Source organism: Haliotis asinina, chromosome 3 (assembly GCF_037392515.1).
Source record: "Haliotis asinina isolate JCU_RB_2024 chromosome 3, JCU_Hal_asi_v2, whole genome shotgun sequence".
NCBI classification, from domain to species: Eukaryota; Metazoa; Mollusca; class Gastropoda; order Lepetellida; family Haliotidae; genus Haliotis; species Haliotis asinina.
The window spans coordinates 36,349,391-36,371,693 of NC_090282.1; the positions used below are offsets into that span (position 1 = coordinate 36,349,391).

The 22,303-nt window shown below is 38.1% G+C and overlaps 1 protein-coding gene across 1 annotated transcript in view; it reads right to left on the bottom strand.

Annotated features, from left to right (window-relative positions):
- LOC137277901 (cullin-associated NEDD8-dissociated protein 1-like) overlaps window positions 1-22,026 on the bottom strand; it is a 41,758-nt gene extending 19,732 nt beyond the window's left edge. The window contains exons 1-15 of the mRNA XM_067809895.1: window positions 21,805-22,026; window positions 17,431-17,600; window positions 15,863-15,975; window positions 12,321-12,421; window positions 11,639-11,705; window positions 11,234-11,332; window positions 10,480-10,606; window positions 9,182-9,344; window positions 8,589-8,692; window positions 7,745-7,899; window positions 7,144-7,252; window positions 6,822-7,007; window positions 5,566-5,677; window positions 4,733-4,826; window positions 3,977-4,094 (exon numbers count right to left, since the gene is read on the bottom strand). Of these exons, the coding sequence (XP_067665996.1) occupies window positions 3,977-4,094; window positions 4,733-4,826; window positions 5,566-5,677; window positions 6,822-7,007; window positions 7,144-7,252; window positions 7,745-7,899; window positions 8,589-8,692; window positions 9,182-9,344; window positions 10,480-10,606; window positions 11,234-11,332; window positions 11,639-11,705; window positions 12,321-12,421; window positions 15,863-15,975; window positions 17,431-17,600; window positions 21,805-21,846 (1,760 nt within the window). The 5' untranslated portion in view covers window positions 21,847-22,026. The remainder of the gene's footprint in view (window positions 1-3,976; window positions 4,095-4,732; window positions 4,827-5,565; window positions 5,678-6,821; window positions 7,008-7,143; window positions 7,253-7,744; window positions 7,900-8,588; window positions 8,693-9,181; window positions 9,345-10,479; window positions 10,607-11,233; window positions 11,333-11,638; window positions 11,706-12,320; window positions 12,422-15,862; window positions 15,976-17,430; window positions 17,601-21,804) is intronic.
- Window positions 22,027-22,303: the final 277 nt, after the last annotated feature.

Sequence of the window (22,303 nt, forward strand, 5' to 3'; positions counted from 1 at the left end):
AACATGATCTTTATATTTTCTGAAAGCTTGTTCCATGCAGATTTACCTCGTATAAGTACTTGTTCGTGTACACGAATGCACATAGGTGTACAATCGCGATGAAACACATCTACTTTCCACCCACCGCTCGTCACAGACACACAAACGGCCTCACAATTTCGTTACGCGTACAAGTACTCTTCGAAGATAATCAGTACAAGAATAACTCCTTCATACCAAAACAGAACACTTTGAAAAACATTATAACATTAAGCAATAAAAATCTGTTTATAAGTCGTCGATCAGTAATGCTATGGACAATATTTTGAGTTTGTAATCATCTGGAACAATTTTATTCCTTTCTTCCTCATAAATATGTCATCTCATTATCACGTGAGAGATCATTATCACGTGATCAGTTCAATCGGAATGAAGTAAGAAAACGCTATTTTGCCCACCTCCATGCGACTTGAATATTTGTCACCACAAAATAAACATTTCTGTGGCCTTTCACAGATTATCAAACACAAACAGGAAACGGAATACATATAATTAGCATTTAATTTTCAAGCTATGTTCAGATGTTTGTTTACATCTGAACATCGAAGTCGTGCCGATGATTACGAACGTGCGCCAGATATAACATCATTTTTTTTGTAAAATGTGTTTAAATTTGTCAATTGCACTTCGTAGCAAGAAAAATTATGGCTCATAAACTTCTTCATGGCGCACGTTCATGATGTTCGTAATCATCGGCACGACTTCGATGTTCAGATGTAAACAATCTCCAGGGGCATGACTTGTGACACTCTTCTGCAGTGACAGTCTTTTCCTAAAAACATAAGCTATTGCCCCGACAACACCTCATACCTAAACGCATTCAACACGGGTGCTCAAAGATGGATAAGTATGAAAATGTAATAGTAGGAACTAAAAACAAATCTCACCGAGACGGGTGCTTCTTCCAACGACGCCATGTTTTGCTGCGTGAGTTTCCGCTCGCGACCGAAAAATCTCCGAAGATGGCCGATCGTGTTTCCAGTATTACCGACATTGCTTCCGATAGGGCCGATGTGTTTCTGTTATTACCGCTAAACTACCGATATCGCTGCAATTGTTTCGCGAGTGGGCTGCGTTTGTTTACATTTGAGATGCAATTCCTTCAAATTTGCTGTAATTCCTTCAATTACTTAGGGGGGCCTGACACAATGCACATCTATTTACGGTGGTCTTAAAAGAAACATCAATTCTCTTTCAAGAGGTTCAGAAACGTTTGCATTTGGTTCGGTTTGGTAAGACTACAAATCTGTTTGCTGTAATCGTCTTGGCAATGAAGTATTGCAGATTCATACCCGTGCAGATATTCAGAGAGATATGCATCATAGCCTAATTTTCATACATCAATAACATTTTTTCAGATGTGTTTACAAAATAGTGTGTATACCGATGAAATTGCATGCTCACTTCGTTCGGATAACACCTCACATACGAGGGGTTCACGCTTCATTTGATTGGCTGAAACAGTCGCACACGTTTACAGGGACTGTATGTTCTGTAAAACAGCATGCACAGCTAATGCGGGCATAAACTGATATGTACTCTGGAAGATACGATATCCACATGTCAACACCATGAGCTGTAATGAAATATCGAAGCAGGTATTTTAGTATAACACTAATTTTGATCAGTACGAGATGTCAGCTTTGGCTGGCACCGCGAGTCCCTTTTTTCAGTGTGCTGTGTGGAGTTACACAATGGACGTACGTCACTTCCGAAAAATATGCAAATGATTTAATAGTTTTCGCAGGATTACTTTTGACGAAATTGGCAAAGTTTTGATTCATGCAAGATGCGGTAGGGGTCGTATTAGTTTCAAAATATTCTGTAACTTTCTGCAAGATGAATACGTTGACATTTCCACCAGTAATACATTCAAATGAAATAAATCACCTTTTCATGAGCGATGAGTTGATTTTTGTGTAATTGGCATGTGTAAACAGCCGACCTTGGGCGTGGTATTCTGCTTTCCCGATGTTTTCACGTGCCGAAAAAATCGAAAATACAGAGGCCAAGTATGCATCAACCTAGGATGATTGTAAATATTTTGTCGGACAAACAACTTGTATTCTGCAGGTTGTAATCTGTTCAGTGCAAATGACGAAAGCGTGGCATCCGAGATCGAAAAACCTGTTCATTCACGACTGTCAAGTACCCCACCACCCTTGGGGATTTTACGGGACGCTTTAATTACCCTGCATCGTGTTCGCACCCAATCGAGGTGGTTCCACGGTGATTGAATTAATTAGGGGGAAGCGCTTCAGTTAGTACCGCGGAGCGCACCGTCTCGCGGACAAGAGACGATAGGCCGTCTCGCGTACACGTTACGTCTCGGACTGCTAATAGACATAACATACTTAATGAAATGCTGATCATAATCAAAACATTATGAACATTCACTGTTTATTATGAGGGAGGAGTGCAGAGAAAGGCACAGCCAGGTGTTCGAAAAGCACATGTACAAGTACCAAGAAAGTTATTTTTTCATTAACCTGTGCTTTTCTGTCTCCACACTTTCTCGCACACCTGGCTGTCCCTTTCTCGATACTCTTCCCTTATAACAAATGGTGAACTGTGTCAATATTTTTAGGACAGTTTGCTAAACAACTTTATTCGTTTTTGAGCTAGACTGCAATTCATCGGTCCGCTTTTGAGCCAAATGGACTATACATACAAAGGAAAACACCAGCTAGTCTCTTAAACTAAGACTAAATATACCTGGTACATGAAAAGTCAAAGTTGATTTCTTGTAAATTTGTTTGACAGATAGCATCTGTAAATACAGGATTATGAATTTGACTTGATATCACAGGTTAAGGGATGAAATCATCAACGTTACTGAAAGGCTTTCAGCTTGTCTGAACCATTTGGTAGGATGTGACACACATGCATCAGTCCTGAAGACGATTCAGTGTTAATTTTCCACCATAAAAACATGTCAGGCCAAACAGACACAACCATGTCAAGAACTGGTGGACTGACAGATACTTATCAGCTGATATTGCAGTAAAGCCATTAGTACCCATGCATTTGAAAAATTGAAATGTATTCTCAAATCAAATTAATACATATTTGCTACAGTCGGACTGTGAAATCAGTCATTTCAATAAATGACTCAGAGGGTCAACCATTTTGCATCATTCTGTGTAACAACAATGAATATACTTTAGTCATTTCAAGTGTCAAACAGGTGTAAATGCCTCAAAGCCAAGCTGAAGTGCAACAGTCACTGCCACAATAGTTTTAACTGTTAGTGACAATAACTTCACTTAATAACTTAATCTGCAAAAGTGGATCACAATTTCAACATCACTTAGTGTCACTAACCGTGTAAAACTATTACGGCAGCGACTGTTTGACACCTGCTGTTTCCAGGGCAGCCACACCTCACAAATCCCAATCCACCTCAGAGAGATGAAATGAAATTTTATGAACTGACTGAAGTATATTGATTGTTGCTACATAAAATCAATGAATTGGCTGACTCTCTAGTCATTTCATGAAATGACAGAAATTTTTGGTCATTACATGAAACGACCGATTTCACAATCTATCTGTTGCATATTCACCACAGGGGGACTCACAACTTGGCCCATTTTAATACTCCACGGAATACTGTCATGAATGCTTCAATGTTCCACTCAGAGGGATTAAAGCAAATTGACAGCGCACTATGATGTTTCACCGATAAGCAGTAACCCGTCCTGATTGCTTAAAATCCTGTAACCACTTCTTTGCCATTTCCTTAATTTCACATGTCAAATGATTAGCTTGCACTTCAAATCAGGCAATTGTTAAGATTATTTACAGTGGCTGTCATGGTACAAAACATGATTTAGATGTCACCATGTTCAGTTGATATTTACCACAAGGTGACAAGAAGGAAACATTTTTAACTCACAGTTCACAGATTTGACAGCCCTACATGTCAGCAACTCACATGCATGAAATAGCTCTCTCCTTCACTTCCTGGTCAATGTCTGCTGCCTTGAGCCTCTTCAGTGTACAGCCATAGAGGTCCTTAACATATGGCTTATAGTCAAATGATACCTGGGTTTCTGAAACAAAGACATTGTCAGATACAAACAACTTGCAATAACTGAATCTAGACACAAAAGAGGAGAGTAAATTGACAACTTGTTCTGGCACATTGTCAACAGAATACTTCATAACACTGTCCTGAAAATTTTTCAAGTGGCTGACAGAGTGAGTGAGTGAGTTCAGTTTTACGCTGCACTCAGCAAACAAATGTAAATAATCGACTCTGGACCAGACAATCCGGTGATCAACAACATGAGCACAATTGGGAAGCAATGACATGTGTCAACCAAGTCAGCAAGCCTGACCACCCGATCCTGTTAGTCGCCTCTTATGACAAGCATAGTCGCCTTTTATGGCAAGCATGGGTTGCTGAAGGCCTATTCTACCCCGGCACCTTCATGGGTCTGACAAGATATGTTTACCCTCAATATATGTGCTGTCAAATGCAGTGCCACTTTGTCGTTAGCTTTCTAAATTGTGCATTTGTGGCAACTGTTAACTTCAGGTGAAACCTCAATGTATCTGTTTATTGTATTGTGTCACAATCAGAATTACTCCTACACATATATTAAATGTGCCAGAATCAGCTCACGAATGTTCTTCTTGGCAGCTGTTTTGGATCATAACGTTGGAGAAACCTGTACTACATATGTACCTAGTGGCCGGAGGACCTTCACCAGCTGTTGGGTGACCAGAAGAGCCTCTGAAGTGATCTTGTAGAAGGGATCCCCAACTGCATGAACTATTGGCTGGAAGGAAAACAGTTGTGTCCATGACTAAAGACTCTGACTTTTGAATGCTACTTATAATTTCTATTGTAGTGTTAGACATTCATATATTTATTCACTGCATCAAGCTGTTTGGGTGGTTTGTTTGAGTGGTTTGTTTGGCTGTACTGTTTACAGTTTACTGTGTACTGTTTGTTTGGTTTGTGCAGTCTGTAAATAATCGAGTCTGGGCCAGACTATCCAGTCAACAACAGCATGAACATCAAGCTATGTAAATGGGATTTGATGACATGTTTCAACCAAGTCAGCATGCATCACCACCTGATCCCCTTAGTTGCCTCTTACAAAAAACATGAGTTACTGAAGACCATTTCTAACCTACACCTTCATGGGTTCATTTCATCAAGAGAATATGAGAGAGTGAGAACATGAGTGGAATGTTGTCAGTGTTGTAGGATGAAAGAAACCAGTCACATACTTTGTTAATTAGGCCATACCCAGCAAAGTTTCAGCTAAAATGTTGGCCCATGAATAATTGAGTCTAGGCCAGACAACTCCCTGACATACGGAACAGCAAAAAAAATATAAAATAAAAAGTGAAAAACGAAGCAAAATAAAAAAAAAGCTACTCTGAGTAGAAGACATAAACATGAAAGCTTACTTTGATCAGATTTAATTTTTTTGGAAACCAACACTACTTGCATAATCTTCCTAGGATCTAATTCATCACTGATTGCCAAAGATCTCAGCATATACATACTGGCACCACAACTCGGATGTGTGGGTGGAACACAGCAGGTGGGTGGTGAAGGAGGATTGTGTTCAGGAAAGACAGGGTATCAATCTTCATGTTGGAACTGGTATTCTTGTCACTGAAAAGTAACAAGTTCCAAACTCAACAATTATAACAAACCATCCCAACACACTGTGTTACTGGCATTCCATCACTTAAAAAGATGCCCATAATGATAGTAATTCAGTGCTTCACCAGCCCAGTGTTTCACTCACAAGGCAAGACTTGCATGTATTGTTCGCTGAAACAAAATTCAGACACTTGTTGTTCGACTTCATATCCCTCTGCACTTTGATTACACAGTGGATTCTGTCAAATCTGGACTCTCTATAATCTGGTTTTGTACATAATCCAGACTACTGTCTGAATCCCGTCATTATCATTCTTAATTCATATTAGAGCACATGCTTTATAATCCACTTCCAGACTCTCTCAATTAAGGATTATGGACTGAAATAAGAGTCACAACAATCAACACCAATGCTTTCTAATCCGGACGTAGCTGACTATAATGCCAGTCCACTGAACAAACATCTGTGTTACCTCTGTTCACAATGGTCAATCCATCCATCCATCCCATCCTATCAACACACATTATTTAATGTCAGTTAAGTCAGGGTCACCTTGCAGTTTTATTAATGACAGATTACATGACTGTTTCACATTCACTTTTTAGTCATAGCAGACTGACCAATGAAAGCATAAATATTATATTGAGGATAATCTCATGTTAACAAATAATAGAGCACATGAAAGTACAAGCGTTCTATCCAGGTTTCTTCACAGGGTATGTACTGTACTGTGGGTGAAACTTTGGAAATAAATAAAGGAGCACTTTCACTTTCATGTATTGCCTTATTTGTTTTCATGAAAATAAATTAAAAAGAAGAACCATTTAAACGGCTGGATGGAACTCATTGTGGCAGTGTCTACAGCCATGGTTAAAAGCTGTCTAATCCGGGCTGCTTTACACTCCTGACAAACGATCAGTCCCAGGTCCGTAATACACAGATTCCACTCAGATTGTGTTCTCATGCAAAATAGATCTCTAGCAGGAACATTTTACAGATTAGCCCTGGGGAGAGGTACTTTCTACAGCATATCTCAGAGCCAGGGGAATACTTTGGCGTAAATCCATGTGGAGAGGTTTTTCTACCAAATGAAGGACCCATACTAACAAAACAATGATGCCACCAGAAGAATATATAAATGATTGCACCTACCCAAGTGAATACTGAATGCCTGGTATTAAAGCAGTAAGGTGGTCCGTGAGAGCTCCGGGAAGAACCAGCACCAGCTCTGTGAGGAGACTGAAGCAGCCCTGGCGAGTCTTTATACTCTTTTCTTTTAACTGTTTGTGGATAGCTCTGATAACATCTGGGACCTGAGTCTGTAGCATGGTCAGCGGGCTGGAAAATGACATGAATTCAAACATATATGACTCCTTTTCACCAGACTATTTTTGCATTTTGGCCATCACAAGCGCAGAATGAAACAAGCTTTACACATTAGAACTTTCAGTAGAAGAATGGGAGATGTTCGTACCCATCTTCCTGTTCCATAGAGTCTGGGTTGGCGGAGGCCTGCGGACGAGTCTGTCGCAACAGTGTAATGTAGGCATGGAAGATGTCGGCCTTCACATTCTCTTCTCTTTCTGTAAAAGGTACAGGGTATCACTAAATAATCAGTGACAAAGAAAATGTCAACAAACAAAATACATGCAAATACAAAAAAATCTATCAAAGGTAACGTATTGTGGGTGAGTGAGTGAGAGCGAGTATAGTTTTAAGCTACACTCGGCAATATTTCAGATGTATGGTGGCAGTCTGTAGACAATCGAGTCTAGGCCAGAGAGTTTAGTGATCATCAGCATGAGCTTCAGAGTGAGTGAGTGAATGATTCATTTTATGTTGCAATATCACAGACTTCATACACAGCACTCTTGAAGACTGCACAAGCAATGATCCATAAATATTGTTCCAGTGAGATGCAATGAAATCATGTAAGTAAGGTCACACAATATGACAACCCTTTCTTACTAGATGACAGATTCTGATGACCTTTTCTGCAATGGACTCCATGTGGGAGACACTTTGAAACATACTCATTGTGAAATATACCAAACAAGGCTCTGACAATACTTCACCTTTGAATCTGAGTATGAGAGCTGGAGACACAGTTTTGTAGAAGTCGATCAACATCTCGTGTCGAGTGCCCATGATAGCATCAAGACATTTTGCAGCCGCCCTGCGCACCTTCCAACTCATGTCATCATCATCACTGTATTCCTCCTCTGAACCTCTGAAACAAAATGCAGAAATAAAACTAGAAGAAAAACCACATACCATAAACCGAAGCAGCCCCAATCCCTCTTTACCTTATTGCACTTAACCCTATCCACAATGGTGCCTCCAATTACTGAAATACCAAACATACATGTCCTTCCACTAAGTGACCAATTGTTGAGCAGCTGTGAAACAGAAAGTCTAACTATAGGGTTATCTGTACTTCAAGTATCTCCTGTTCAATATCACTTCCAGTTTGGAAAAGCATATGAATTATGCAAAGTAACTGCAAAACAGAAAGTCAAGAAAAAATGAAAGAAATACAGCATATGTATCTTACTAAATGTGCCACAAGCCATCATAACCAAATATTCAAATAAAATAAACCTTCACATTTAAGACTTTAAAATACAGCATTCTAGTTAAAATGGACCACATATTTTATAAATGTGCGAGTGAGTGTGCAAGCGAGTGAGTGAAGTTTTACATAACATTTAGCAATGTTCCAATGGCCTTCACATTCTGTACCATGTGGGGAATTAAACCCCTTAGCCTTTTCTTAGGGGAAAGTTTGGCCTGTTACACTTTGTCTTCAACATGATAAACAGACGCTTTAACTATTAGGCTACTGCACCTCTAAAGAATGAGCTTGATTCTAGCTTTAAGTGTTTTCCTGAGACAAGAACAATGACAGTAAAAACTTACTCTTCATCCTCTTCTTCAGCTTCAGTGTCCATGGCTTCTTCATCATCATCATCATAGTTGTAGTTGGGATCATGGCAGATATACTGCAGGCAGATTGTGATGATCTGGGGATAGACAGAATTCAACATTGTGTCACTGTACTAAAGAAGTCTTATTCATATATTCATCACAAAATATTAGCTTGACAAGTTGACTTTGAAACTGGAACATAGGTGAATCTATCATCTGCATGTCACTGTACAGAAACGCTCCCTCATATGGCGCAGGAACCACCTGCAGTGGGTTTGAATTCCCATCACCCTTATCAGAGCGCTGTACATGTATTTTTTGGGTTTCCAAGGAATATGAAAAGTCACACTCACACAACACTACAGGCTTCACTGCATGCCTTAGTGTGGGCATATTCAGGAGAGAGCTTGGTTCAGGTCATGCAAGATGGTTTTGTGGGAAAGGGGAACTCCTAATAGTGTGTGAATTTTGACTGTTCTTGAGAACAAAGGGATATAAGTTTCCACATTACTCAAAAAGGAAAGGAACATACGCAATATAGCGTCAGGATAGGAAAAATTATCAAACTAAACCAGCTGAAATACCTCTCCAATAAAAGGCGAAACTTCCTTTGGGCATCTTCTCACAAATGACTCAAAAGCCTGTAAGCAATATTCTCTTAGTTCATCATCATCTTCTTTACAGAACCTCACTATCAGAGGAATAATCTTCTCAAGATGCTCTCCAAACCGGTGGCCAGCTTGTCGGCTGGAAGTTCAAATAATAAAAATATTAATTACAAAAAAATACAGAATGAAAGTTTCCTAAAAGCCACACTAGTAATTATCACATGTAAGTACACATCAATATAAAAATAGACAATGAGTGGGTGAGTTTAGTTTTACAACATTCTCTAACAATATACAAACAAAATTCAATCTAATAGAAGAAACTTTGATAATACTGCTGTCAGTTAATATCTAAAGACATAAGGATAAGATTATATTCATTATCCAATACTATACTTAATCCATGTTGATATAAAAAAGACCCAATAGGTCTCTATAGCAATGATACAAGTGGTATCGGTAGAGTCAGAACTAAATATTACAATCCAAACTCTAAGTTTAGGTTGTAAAATGTCAGCAAGCGTCAATTAGTATAATGTAGCAATCAAGAGCAAACAGCATGCTCCAATGGTATGGAGGCTGTGTTTAGAAATCACAGGTACTGATAAATAACGAACTTTTCCTGCATCATTTTCAGTTCACTGGTATGTGCTAAGTATCTTAAGCAGTGAATAGACAATGCCTTCTGGAAAGTGCTCAGATGTGAAATATGTTAAATTTGGGGTTACGTTTTCTTAGTACAGTACATCCTGAGTGAATCTCAGGATACGTAAATAACTAGTTGTACTTTTGTACCACTCTGACAAACATAAATTGGCTTGAGTTTATATACGGGATGGGATTTCTCAAAAACCTGACAAAGGGCTAGAATCTGTACTTCACAAAGAAAGAGCACTCCCAAATAAAACATATTACATGGGCACCAGAATCAAATTATGAACGAGCAGCTGAAGTGGCAGACAGGGTAAGGATGAAAATTTTGGCTTGAATCAGTATTCATCACTCTCCACTTCCAAATATCCACCCATTCACATGACATATTTGGTTCAGAAAGTGAGTGAGTACAGTTTTACACCACACTCAGCAATATTCCAGCTATATGGGAGCAGTCTGTAAATAATTGAATCTGGACCAATCCAGTGACCAACAGCATGAGCATCGATATATGCAAAAGGGATACAATGACCCATGTCAACGAAGTGAGCAAGTCAACCTGTCATTAGTGGCCTCTTATGACAAATATTAGGCTAAGACAATATTTCTGAATGACTTGCCTAATGGCTCCAATACACTGGATGTATGTTCTGGTGGTGGAGGTGGAAGTGTTCTTCGACAGCTCGGTGAGGAGGAACTCGATCAGCTCCAGGAACAGCTGGTTGTTACAACTCATTACCAGATGACCTGGAACAAAGAAACTATAGTAACACATCACCAACAAGAAGACAGTGTCGTATCTTGGAAGTGCTCACTTACATCACTCCCATGAAAACAAATTGTGTCAATAATAAACCAATCAAAATGACGGAGAGCCTTCTCGGTAGCCAGCTTTATCATATCTTAAATTATGAATTATGCACTTTTAATAAATTCCTTTCAGCTATTACTTTATATGCATACAAAGAGTGACACTTTCACAAAATCAGGATCAGAGCAGCCTACACTACTACATAGCCAAGATACAACACGGAACACACTCTGTTACACACTTGTGGGGAGTTTCAGTTTAACGCTGCACTCAGCAATATTGCAGCTGCATGACAGTTGTCTGTAAATAATTGAGTCTGGACCAGACTTTCCAGTGATCAACAGCATGAGCATAGATCTGCACATATGGGAATTGATGGCATGTGTCAACCAATGCAGCAGGCCTGACCACCTGATCCCATTAGTTGAATCTAATGGCAACCTGCAACTTGGAATGTTAATAGCCAAGAAGTTTAAATGCAATGCATCCTGAATTTGTACATTGATATACATTGTATCCTTCTTGTATGGCGTCACTTTAAGTACGAAGAAAACCAGATGTACCTATAGCAATGATAGCTCTCTTCCTGACTGCCAGTCGAGGGCTTGACAGCTGAGGCAGCAATGCTTGCAGTATGGAGCTGTGGAATGTCACGAGCAAACCTGAAACACGGTCATAAATGAATATTCTTCTCTGTGTGGCATTTTAGAAGTTGGGAAACACAGTATTAGTACTTAATGGGTTAACAATTTTGTACTCAAAGAAAAAAAAGACGTTGCTATCAATAAAGTTTTCGATGAAATGAAACATGCTGAAAATGATAAAAACTATGAATAACAATACAACTAGCTCACAAGATATGCACAATAGTACATACATTTTGTCTTAAAATACAGTATGCCTACTTTAGTTCACTATGAGCAAACAAGGTATATAGTATGTTTGTTAACAAACATGGCATTACTAACCTCCAAATCGACTCAGTAGATCTCCAAGTATGTCCAGGGCTTCTAGCTGTACAGAAACATCTTCTTGCTGGAATAAGACACCCATTTATTCACCTATAACCAACTGTATTTCGTCAAGTTTTTCCTTACAATACTGTCACATGACCATTAAATTAGAAAATGTATGGTTAGCAATGGTTAGAAACCATATACTACAAGGTTGTCACCTACACATCAGAAATGCCATCCATCCTTTTGAATTCTAGTTTCAGACTAGTATATTCATCTTAATTTGGAATTCTGGAAACTATAATATACAGTGAAAGCTGTCAAAACCGGCACTCACTGGGACTGAAGAAACTATCTGGTTTAGACAATGTGCCGAATTATAGAGCTGATGAGAAATGTACAAGCCATGGATGGTACTAAGATTTTGTGCCAGTGTTGACAGCTTGCCAGATTGGACATATGCCAGTTTTGACAGCTTCCACTGTACATCTTCAACAAAATGCTTTTGGAGCATGACTGCTTACTGTTAAGGACTGCAACAGTCATGTCGCAGTTGGAATAAACAGAACACAAGAAGATCCAGTTTCACACTTGACAAGAAAACTTCAGCTGGTTTTGTAATGTTTATGGTGAGAATAAAGCCATAAATCATACATTTAACACCATAAAAATAAAATTTGCAAAAATTTCTTACTTTGGCAATAGCACTTGTCAGTCTACTGGTAATTTTCTTGCAGATACTAGCTGCCAGAGCTGTTGATGATGGTGGCAATTCACTGATCACAGTCTTAAGTCCTGTAAAACATTCTTAGTCTTAATAAAAAATGTGGATGACTATACACACCCCTTACAAACACTTGAGGTCCTAAAGGGAAAAGAGTTGATCTGCCCTAGCCTTGTAACAGGTCTTACATCACAATTTTACAAGTGACTGAGTTAGTTTTACTCTGCACTGAGAAATATATTCCAGGTACATGTCAGCAGTCTGTATGTAATTAAATCTGAACCAGATAATCCACTAATAAATCCAATGATCAACAGCATGATAGTGTTCCCCCTAGGCACATTTAGGAGGGCGCAGCGCCCTGCCCTTTGATTTTTGCGCCCTGTCCTTATTATTTTGCGCCCTGCCCTTTTCGCCTCAATCGCAGTCGTTTGCTACGACGCGTGTGTATTTTCCGGATTTTACCAAGGACGGAGTTCTCTCCCTTTCTTGAGGAGTCGCGATATTGTTTTTATAATGAATAAGAAATTGACATATAAACCATGGCAAAGTCAAAGGAGTTTAATTCGCCTTATGAATCACAATGCCTACCAAGGAAAGAATCAAGAGGAAAAGAGAAGAAGCGGTGAAGGCTGAAGTAAGGAAGTGTCGCCGACTGTTAGATTTCTTCGCTCCGAACCGGTATGTGCCTCTAAGTTCGTAATTTTGAAGCTGTTGATTTCCGATTCTTTTTCACATGCCTTTCATATAATACCTTTATTTGCTACAGACAATAATCTGTGGATTACACGGAATGTATTCTTGTGCGTTTAGGGACAGATATCCATACGACTGTGCCGTTTAGTTAAAATCTGTAACTCGAAAATGTCCGCCATTTTGAACCCATCGGCAATTTGAAACTGAACTTGTTTTATTTCGTTATTTGTCCTGGTAAATGAAATAGTTGAAACAGCTTACACACTGTTAAACCAGTTCTTTTAGTTTTGTGTTTAGTAGCGATTTCATTAAGAAGTATGTCTTGAAGGAATAAATCTTTTTTCGATTTCAAACAATGGGAAGCCATACGCCATGTTGAAGCAGACAGAACTTACAGTAGATACTTACGTCCAGGCGAATGTTTGTGGGATATTTTAGTAAAAGTAGTCATGATATCAAATTTCACTATCTTAAAATATTTTTAACATGGTATTTTAACTTTGTATACTATTTTTCAGGCCGGAATTAGACGAGTCAGAGGTAGTTTCCTATGTCAACTCAAGGACACAAGATGGTGGTCACAAAAGTGCATTTGACACAAATTGACAGCAAAACCGGCCCTGGCTGAGGTACTCAGAAGATGACAAAATGAAGGGAAAGATGTTTTGTTCATTATGCTCCAAGTGGAATACCAAGGGCAGAAATGGATCTCAGGTTTGGACAGAGGTTGGATGCGAGACTGTCCGACTTGATAAGGTTTCCCTCCATGAGAATTCTCAAATGCATCAAGATGCTGTCCTTATGGAAAAGGATGACAAAGTGTCCATTGAAAACATTTTCTCAAGATACACAGAAAAGGAAAGTGCCGCACTGGAAGACGCACAGAAAGTACTGTTGTTTGTGTGTTTTGTGAAATTGTGAACAAATGTGGTAACAGATTAATGTCTTGACATGCTTTTTTTCAAATTCTAATCTTAAAGTACAAACTGAGGAGAGTAAAAACGAACTTTAGAATAGAAATTATAAGACAATTCAACTTCATACACATTTTGTTATTTTTTCCAACATGCCCTTTTATGTTATGAAGTGCCCTTTTCCATGAATTTACCCTGCCCTTTTTGAACCCTAGGGGGAACACTACATGAGCATTGATCTATGCATTTGGGTCACATTGTGAGAAAGCACTGAGCACACATAAGTTGTGCTTTTAATGTTTACACGACAATGATGGCCATCATACTAACATACACAGTCTAAATTAACATGTCTAAGTAACATTTTAAGAAGAACATTCTGTAATGAAGAAAGTGTTTTGATAGGGTTGGCTTAAAAGATTGATAATCAGAAATATCAAAGAGACATTTTTGGAATGTTCAGCAACATAAACTGTGGCACATATAGTCTCTTGTAATGAAATATGGTTTTGAATCACTCACATAACACACAAAGTTAGATTTTTAATTATGGACTGTTTCTAAGATCTATTTGACTAATCACTGTATTGTTCAACACCATCGGTTATGATTCAGTATTTTCAGACACCTTTACTCAGAGTTGTTTTTTAGATATTTATCAATACTCGTTTGATATTTAGTTATCAATTATCAATCTCTATGGTCCATATCAATATCCCAGCAAACTTAAGAAAGACACTAGTTTGGAGCTCAACTTATTTATGAGATTGGCTTATCTACAATATGGGGCTACCATGTTTAAAATACAAAAAGAAGCATTCCAGATGCATCATTGTTTACATCAGGGCTTGAGGTAAACACTGTTGACCAATATTTTACCATGAATTTGTAAAAATTTTGATTAGTAGTTTCAGATCAAAACAACTACCTTTAGATACACCAAAATTGACGACAAAAAACCTAGAATGTGTATCTGTCTTATATCTACCTGTGGTAATGTATCTTTTCCAACAAGAGCAGCGAGAGGTAATAATAGAAGGGTGTAGATCTAAAGCCACAAGGCTTGCTTAATTGTCTTTACAGGTGCCCACATCATGTCTTGATTATTTGATACAAAGTGCTCGTTCTCCACTTTCACTGCCTATTGTATCTGGGAGTATAACAGTGTTTACGAATGGTGGTTCAAAGTAACAGGACATTGGGTCCTGTAAGTTTCAGACGTCTGTCTGACCACTGAAAATTAACAGGACCCACAGAATAAAATTATACACACATTTCAGATTTAACATTTCTCATAATTGGCATTGAAATTATAAACATTATATAATGAAAAATATTATCAACATAGATTTATAAACAGTGAACAAGTGTCACATGCCACAAAAACCAACTTCAGACAAAGTCATTGTAATATATTCAGTCAGACACTGGGGCCATCAGGTTGGGGACTTCTGTCTGACCATTGGCAAATGTGCCAGATTTGTCAGACCGTCAGACACTATTCGTGAACACTGGTATAACGTAATGTTGTTAAACAATCAACATTTGATAACATACAACTCAATAGTTTGGACAAGTCAGTGAGTTTAGTTAGATTTTAGTAACATCCCAGCAATACCATGGCAGAGGACACCAGAAATTGATGAGCAAACACTTTAACCACTCAGCTACCCCACCACCCCTCAAATTATGTATAAAGGCTGAGAAGTTGACTATCAGAATTTCACCAATTTAGATTCACAATATAGTCTAAACATGCTGCATCTTTGCCTACAAAGCTGGTAATTATTTTGTCATGGTAGACATTAGAACACAGCTGAACATACTGTAATTTTGTTGAAAATAGTATGTGTCTACTTCATTAACAAATCTCACGTCTTTGATCCTTGATTAATTACAAACCTATGCTTGAGATATCCCTCAGCTGTTCCTTGTCAGACAGCATGTTGCTGCAGAGTGTGTCCACAATAGTCTCCACCTGAAACTCCTTCACTTTGTTTACAAGGGGACCCAAGCTGAAAAAAACCCCAAAATATACCCAAGACACTGCAAAATGTATCCAAGGGCATTAAAGATACATTAAAAAAAAACAAAAACACACACACTAAGTTTTCTTAGTGTGTAGCAGGGCAGGTGTGTGGGTAACAGTATGACGGTTTCTTTGGATCCATTTCTGAGCACAATGGATGCGATTTCTACATGAGCAGTATTTGATGGATTTCAACAGAGAGATAGCAACAAGTGAAAGTGATTTCAGCGGAAAATCAGCTGGGGTTCAGCCGAAAGCCCCCAGCAGGGTCCATGATCAACTGATTTGCATTTAAATCCGGGGATTCGCAGAAAATCGCCTTCCCTGCTTTACAAATTTCCCCAAACTTTCTCACATTTCCTCAATTTTTTTTCTGAATTTTACTTTGACAGTTACTTTTTTTCAAGCCATTCCCACTTGAATTTATTACTCACGTCTTTATTGATATTATTGTTTAACGATTCCTGATCACTGATCAAAATTTTCACCATATTTCAGTAGATAAATCGCTGAAAGAGACTTTCGTCATTCATGCCACCATTGGCATTTAACGATGTATGTCTAATATGGCGATTCTAAATGCACTGAAGTGATCCAATCATGAGTTAGCTCAGAGAGCAGTTAGGAAAGAGAACGCATGGCTGTTTACTGATTGTATAACAGATTTTATGGGATGCCAAATTCTAACAAAAATGCAGAGGTTTCTGATTCTTTGAAAAAGAGTCTGCCTTTGGGTGCTTATAAGCATTAAAATGTCCATTTTAAAATCCTATGACAGCAGTAACCATATTTTTCCACAGAATATTTACTAAACAAAAAACTCTGTTGGTTACAACTGTCATAGGATTTCAAAATGGACATTTTAATGCTTATAAGTACCCCAAGGAGGGTTTCATTTGAAAAAGCTCAATCATTTTGATACCTCAAAAGACACAGATGTGGGTACTTGACATTAGTAAGCAGGATCTCATCTCTTCTCCTGCTTCCCCAACCCCCTCCCTAAACATAGGCGAATCTCAAAGGTGATTGATTTGCTCTTACATCCTCAGACTTCTGCGGAAAATTTGCCAAAAAGCAGTGTGCTTGCCAGAAGATTGTTTTCTGCTGTTTTCAGTTTCATTATATGGACAATTAGTAACTGAGCTGACAAAAACCAAATCATATATAACTATTACATTTCTAACAATCAATCTGGGTAAATTTCATAAAAGAGACAGCTTCTACATGTAGGAGCTTATCCATACGATCATAAACGGTATTTCAAAATAAAGATCAACAGGGGTGACTAGTTGCTATGGGGTGCCCAAACCTTAGGGCTACCACAGAAATCCGTGGGCTGAGCTTAGAATAGGTTTAACCCGCCATAATCCTAATACAAACAACCCCTTTAGCACTTATAAGACGCCTCATTGGCAGAAATTAAGGTGAAAGCAGGACATACCACTTGACTGCAAGGTTTTGTACTTCTCCATTCTTATCCTCTAACAATTTCAGGAGCATCTTGACCACCTTCCTCTCACTGTCATCATCAAGCTTGATTGAATCTTTTTGAAGCTCAGCCATCAAGTCATTAGTTGCCATAAATCGGAAATCTTTGTCACTTGATGTCATCTGAAAAATTTAGAAGAGTTTAGGAGACCATGCATGAGCAAAGTTAAAAACAGCCATGATATCTGCTTTTGTGAATTTCAGTAGACCTATGAAGGTTTGGGTTAGAACAATGACCTTCAGTAACCCATCCTTGTCGTAAGAGGCAACTAACAGGATCAGTTGGTAAAGCTTGCTAACTTGGCTGCCACAGGGCTGCAGATCAATGTAATCACCAATTTTAATGTTTTTTCCACATTGCATTTTTGAATTAATGTCTTTAATAACTAATACTGTCAGGCAATGAAACACATGCATTTAACAAAGACACTGAAATTGTAGTTAAACAATAAACATGGTTGAAACACAGGTTAGCCAACCGAACTTGTCAGTGTCAACAAAGATGCGGTCGCAGCTGTGAAGGTTTGTTCACAGTGTGACTCAGTATCATACAGACAAATTCAGGCCCAAAACTTTGAAAAACTCCTTCTTCTTTCAGAGTTCCTCTGCATGATTTGTGGTACCATGTTTAATCAGTTAGATAATTTAAAAGGTGAAAGTGAGGTGTGACTGGCTCAACTTACCAGCGTAGACACCTGACTTGATCCAAAAAGCTAGCCAAGGAGGTAATATTATTGGGACAAACCACAGATGCGTCATTGCTATTTAGCATTACAGTGTACTTACAGATTGTAACATACCTGTCTGTCATTAAACATCTGTGTTTAATTCCATTTAAGTTATCAGCGAATTAGCTACTAGCTGGGTTATGGTATCATTTGAAATTTAAATACTGTAACATTGTGATGATTATGATACACAATACAATAACAGTAACTGAATTACAAGAATATTACAACACAGTCTGGGACCCCCATTTTGTAGTCCAAGGCAACGTTCCTCAAAGGAATTGTAGCTCCATGACTGTCGTAAGTCTATGTTAAGTTACGAGTAACGATCATCCTGGCGTTACCATCACTTTGAGGAACAGGAACCAGGACCCCGGAAAATAAAGAGTATGAGTCAAAGGAACCTGAAAATGCAGGACTCGAGGTACATCCCTGTGTGTGCCTTTGTGAAAGTATCTGTGCCCGTACCTTTTCATGATCTAATTAAACTTACAACAATTATGCCATTTCAGTTTACTGTTAAATATTTCAGCAAACATCATGTAAACCTGTAATATTGAGATCTGGATTATCTTTCTCAACACTTCCAAGGTGGCAGGAACTGTAAGACTGACAGCAACACCAATAAACAGTTTATTGGGGTGCTAAAATAGGTTTTGAATCATCTGTGTTGGTCAGATTTATCAGATTTTTGATTGATGGTATGATTTTCATGTCGCGTAAATGGGTTGGGTTTTGCCAGTACTTTGGTAATGCATATATTGTGGTATGTGTTGGTATGTATTGCAAAATATTGTGAAAGAGTAACACATTGCTTAAAGTACTTAAATTACTGTTTCCTTTCTTTGGATACAATACCACTGGCCACTGTCAGGACTCTGGTTGTACTAGAGATCAATTGAAAATATTTCAAAATTGAAGGCTTTGTCCTAAAGTTTAGAAATGCAGAAAAAGCACATGCAGTGGCATCTACCACTTTGGCTTGTTTATCTCTTCAACAAGTGCCAGTGCAACTTTAATTTTTATCTGTACTGTTTAAAAGTCATGCAAATGCAATTATATGAGCAACAAACACTCTCAAAACTATTAAAGAATAATTATAACGTTACTAGTAATTTTTGTATACTTCATTACAAAAATTACGATCACCATGATCAATGTCACAGAAATTGCTAATTTTATCAATGAACCAGTTTATGAAACAGGTACTGCAATATATCATGTTTTGAAGTTCGCATTGCAATATAACAACCAACTGGTATTATCAACCACACTTATAGTCTTGACACCAGGACACATTAAAAATAATTCATTCAGGCCATTTCAATACATATTATGCCTTGGTGGACAATTTAAACACTACATGAATCTGCTAAATACTAAATGTACTTTGGCAAAAAAATTTCAGTCGCTGTTAGAACGGTTAGTTTTAGTTTTTACACTGGTGTCAAAGTACTGACTGTAATGGTATTCCAGCAAAATTTCAAGCATTAAAGGAATGTACTTTTGTGCATTCCTTTTGTATCAGTTATACTTCATCTTCCCTAAGCTGTATCATATATAATATATTGCAATACATATCTCAAGACAAGAGATACAGATAACTTTTTGAGTCATTGTACTCGTGTGTTCACTTCTATTGGGTATCTAATTTTCGTTTGAGTAATCAAATAAATGCTGCCCACCTCATTAAAACTCAATTAGGTATTTTGTCATTTTCCATTATCAATTGTAGAAATATAATTACCTGTAAGTTTAAATGTTGGTTTATGTGTGCCTAATTTATATTTGATTTGAAACATAAGAAATGACAAGAAAAATGTTGTTAAGTTCATGGGCTGGAATAGGACTTCTGAATGTATCTCTACTTTTTTCTGTCCCAACAAGAACACTCAGCAACAGTCTAAAAACATCACTGAGTATAAGTCACAGCAATAAATATTGACTTGGACAAGTAAAAGAAACAATGGAGTTTGCATTCAGTTATATATGAAAGTACAAAGCTGAAATATCTGAACTGCTCTGCAAACCATTGTTTTCGCATTATTTTGAATGTTTCTTTTTTGTCAGAGATTGAAGAAGGAATTGATGTGGCCATATTTTGACAACCAGGATGCTCATATAGTAAGGGTTCAGATTGGACTTTCGGCATGCACCGCTACATACTCCATCACCAGAAGGTACATCCTGGACAGCAAAGCAGGATACGAGACCCATTTTGCTCATAATGTAATATGAATGTGGTCTGTCCCATGTTGTGTGCCTATGTGGTGGCCTTGAGATTTCCGAGTTCCCTGGTGGGATTTGAATCATAGATCTACTGATCAGAAGTCTGATGAGATGTTGAAAATGACAAAGAGGTTAACTTCATCAGCAAGATGACAAAGTAAGGATGTTATCTATGTGATGATCTTATGATTGTAGGACAAAAACACCTGTGGACAAAAAACCGGCATGAGTACCTGTGGACAAAACCCCGAACATTCTTTAACTACAGACTGATTGACTTAAGTGAATGAGTAATAGAGATTATCAGTGATAGGGATTAACAGACTTCATTAATTAACTTAGAGTAACTGAGCTTAGAGTACTAAGAGTGAAGCTTCATAATTGATGAAGACTAACTGACTTCAAGAGTATTAAAAGTAATTTACTTAGTATTCAGATATGTACATAGTATTAAGTATTTCAAGACACAGTGATATTGTATTGGTGCTCATAATGTATGTGATGTCGACTTAATAAAGTACTTGAATAATAAACAATCTTCATTATTCATTTGGAGCTCTGGGAATTTTGTCAAATATGGTGGGGGTTTTCGTCCTGAGGGTTTTTCACCCCAGGGGTTTGTTTACAGGTATTTTGTGTCCGCACACTGATTTTATACCTTGTTTCATAGAATACAGCTTGAGTGCTTGTCAATTATGGCAGTTCCTAACTCTTAAAGAACTGTAGTTGAATGTTGAAATTATCCAAGAGGATATGGTAATGGTCTGTAAATAATCAAGTCTGGGCCAGAAAATACAGTGACCAACAACATGAGCACCGTCTCACGCAGCTGGAAGATGATGACATGTGTCTACCAAGTCAGTGAAACTTTGTAATATGCACAGGAAAGAGTTCCTTCCTTTCCCCCATATTCTGTCTTACGCAGATCAACAGACGAAACACCAAGTCAAGTGGATTTACCTTATAAACTGTACTTAATCTGAGGGCTTTTAGTGTTTTTGTGAGTCCTCTTGTATTTGTTGTGTGGAACGAGAGGAACTCAGTTCTTTCATGATATGGCAGTATGACTGATAGAAAAGAAATGACATTTAAGAATTAGAAACTAGTATATATACTTTAGAGTCTTTTTTCTGATTCGCCTTGACATGTCACATGTTTATTCTGTTCATAAGTTACACTTGCTGTATCATTCCAAATGTAGGAACTAGCAATAAAAGGAAACACGGAAAATATGCCAGCACATGCTTAGTTGGCACCAACGTGCTCGGTATGATTTTGTGGTAAGTGTTCATGACAAACGTATAAATAACGAGACAGTCTCCGGAAAAAATGGCAGCGACCATGATGACCGGCAAGTTTGGCGTTCTCACCTTCTCAAGAAGATTTGCGATATGATACGACACGCTAGCCATTTTGGAAGAATCTTACAATGTGTGGCAACAACGCATTCACAGTAGTTGGCTTAAATCACACTTCTGTGAGTAAATATCTCATGTATCGTCTCTAAATCAGTACATCCACCAAACGGAAGTGTAAGAATTCTCGCGCATGCGTACATGCACCTTGCATGCGCGCCATCTTCGGCGAGAAACGATTAGTCGCGAGATAACTCTCCTGTTGGCGAGATAGCGGGAGCATAAAGAAGTTGTGAGTGTAGCAGTTGTATCAAGTGGAACCTTTCCGACGCATCGGCATGGATTCAGCCACACAGCGACGAGACCAAGTCTGCACACATAATGTTTTAATTACAAAGTACAAACGAATTTCTTAACATCCACATAGTTAAAGTACCACGATAATTATGAGAAAAGAATGTTCCATTGTGCCTTTAAGGGCACAACAAACGCATCTCGTTTTTTTCATGGTAAC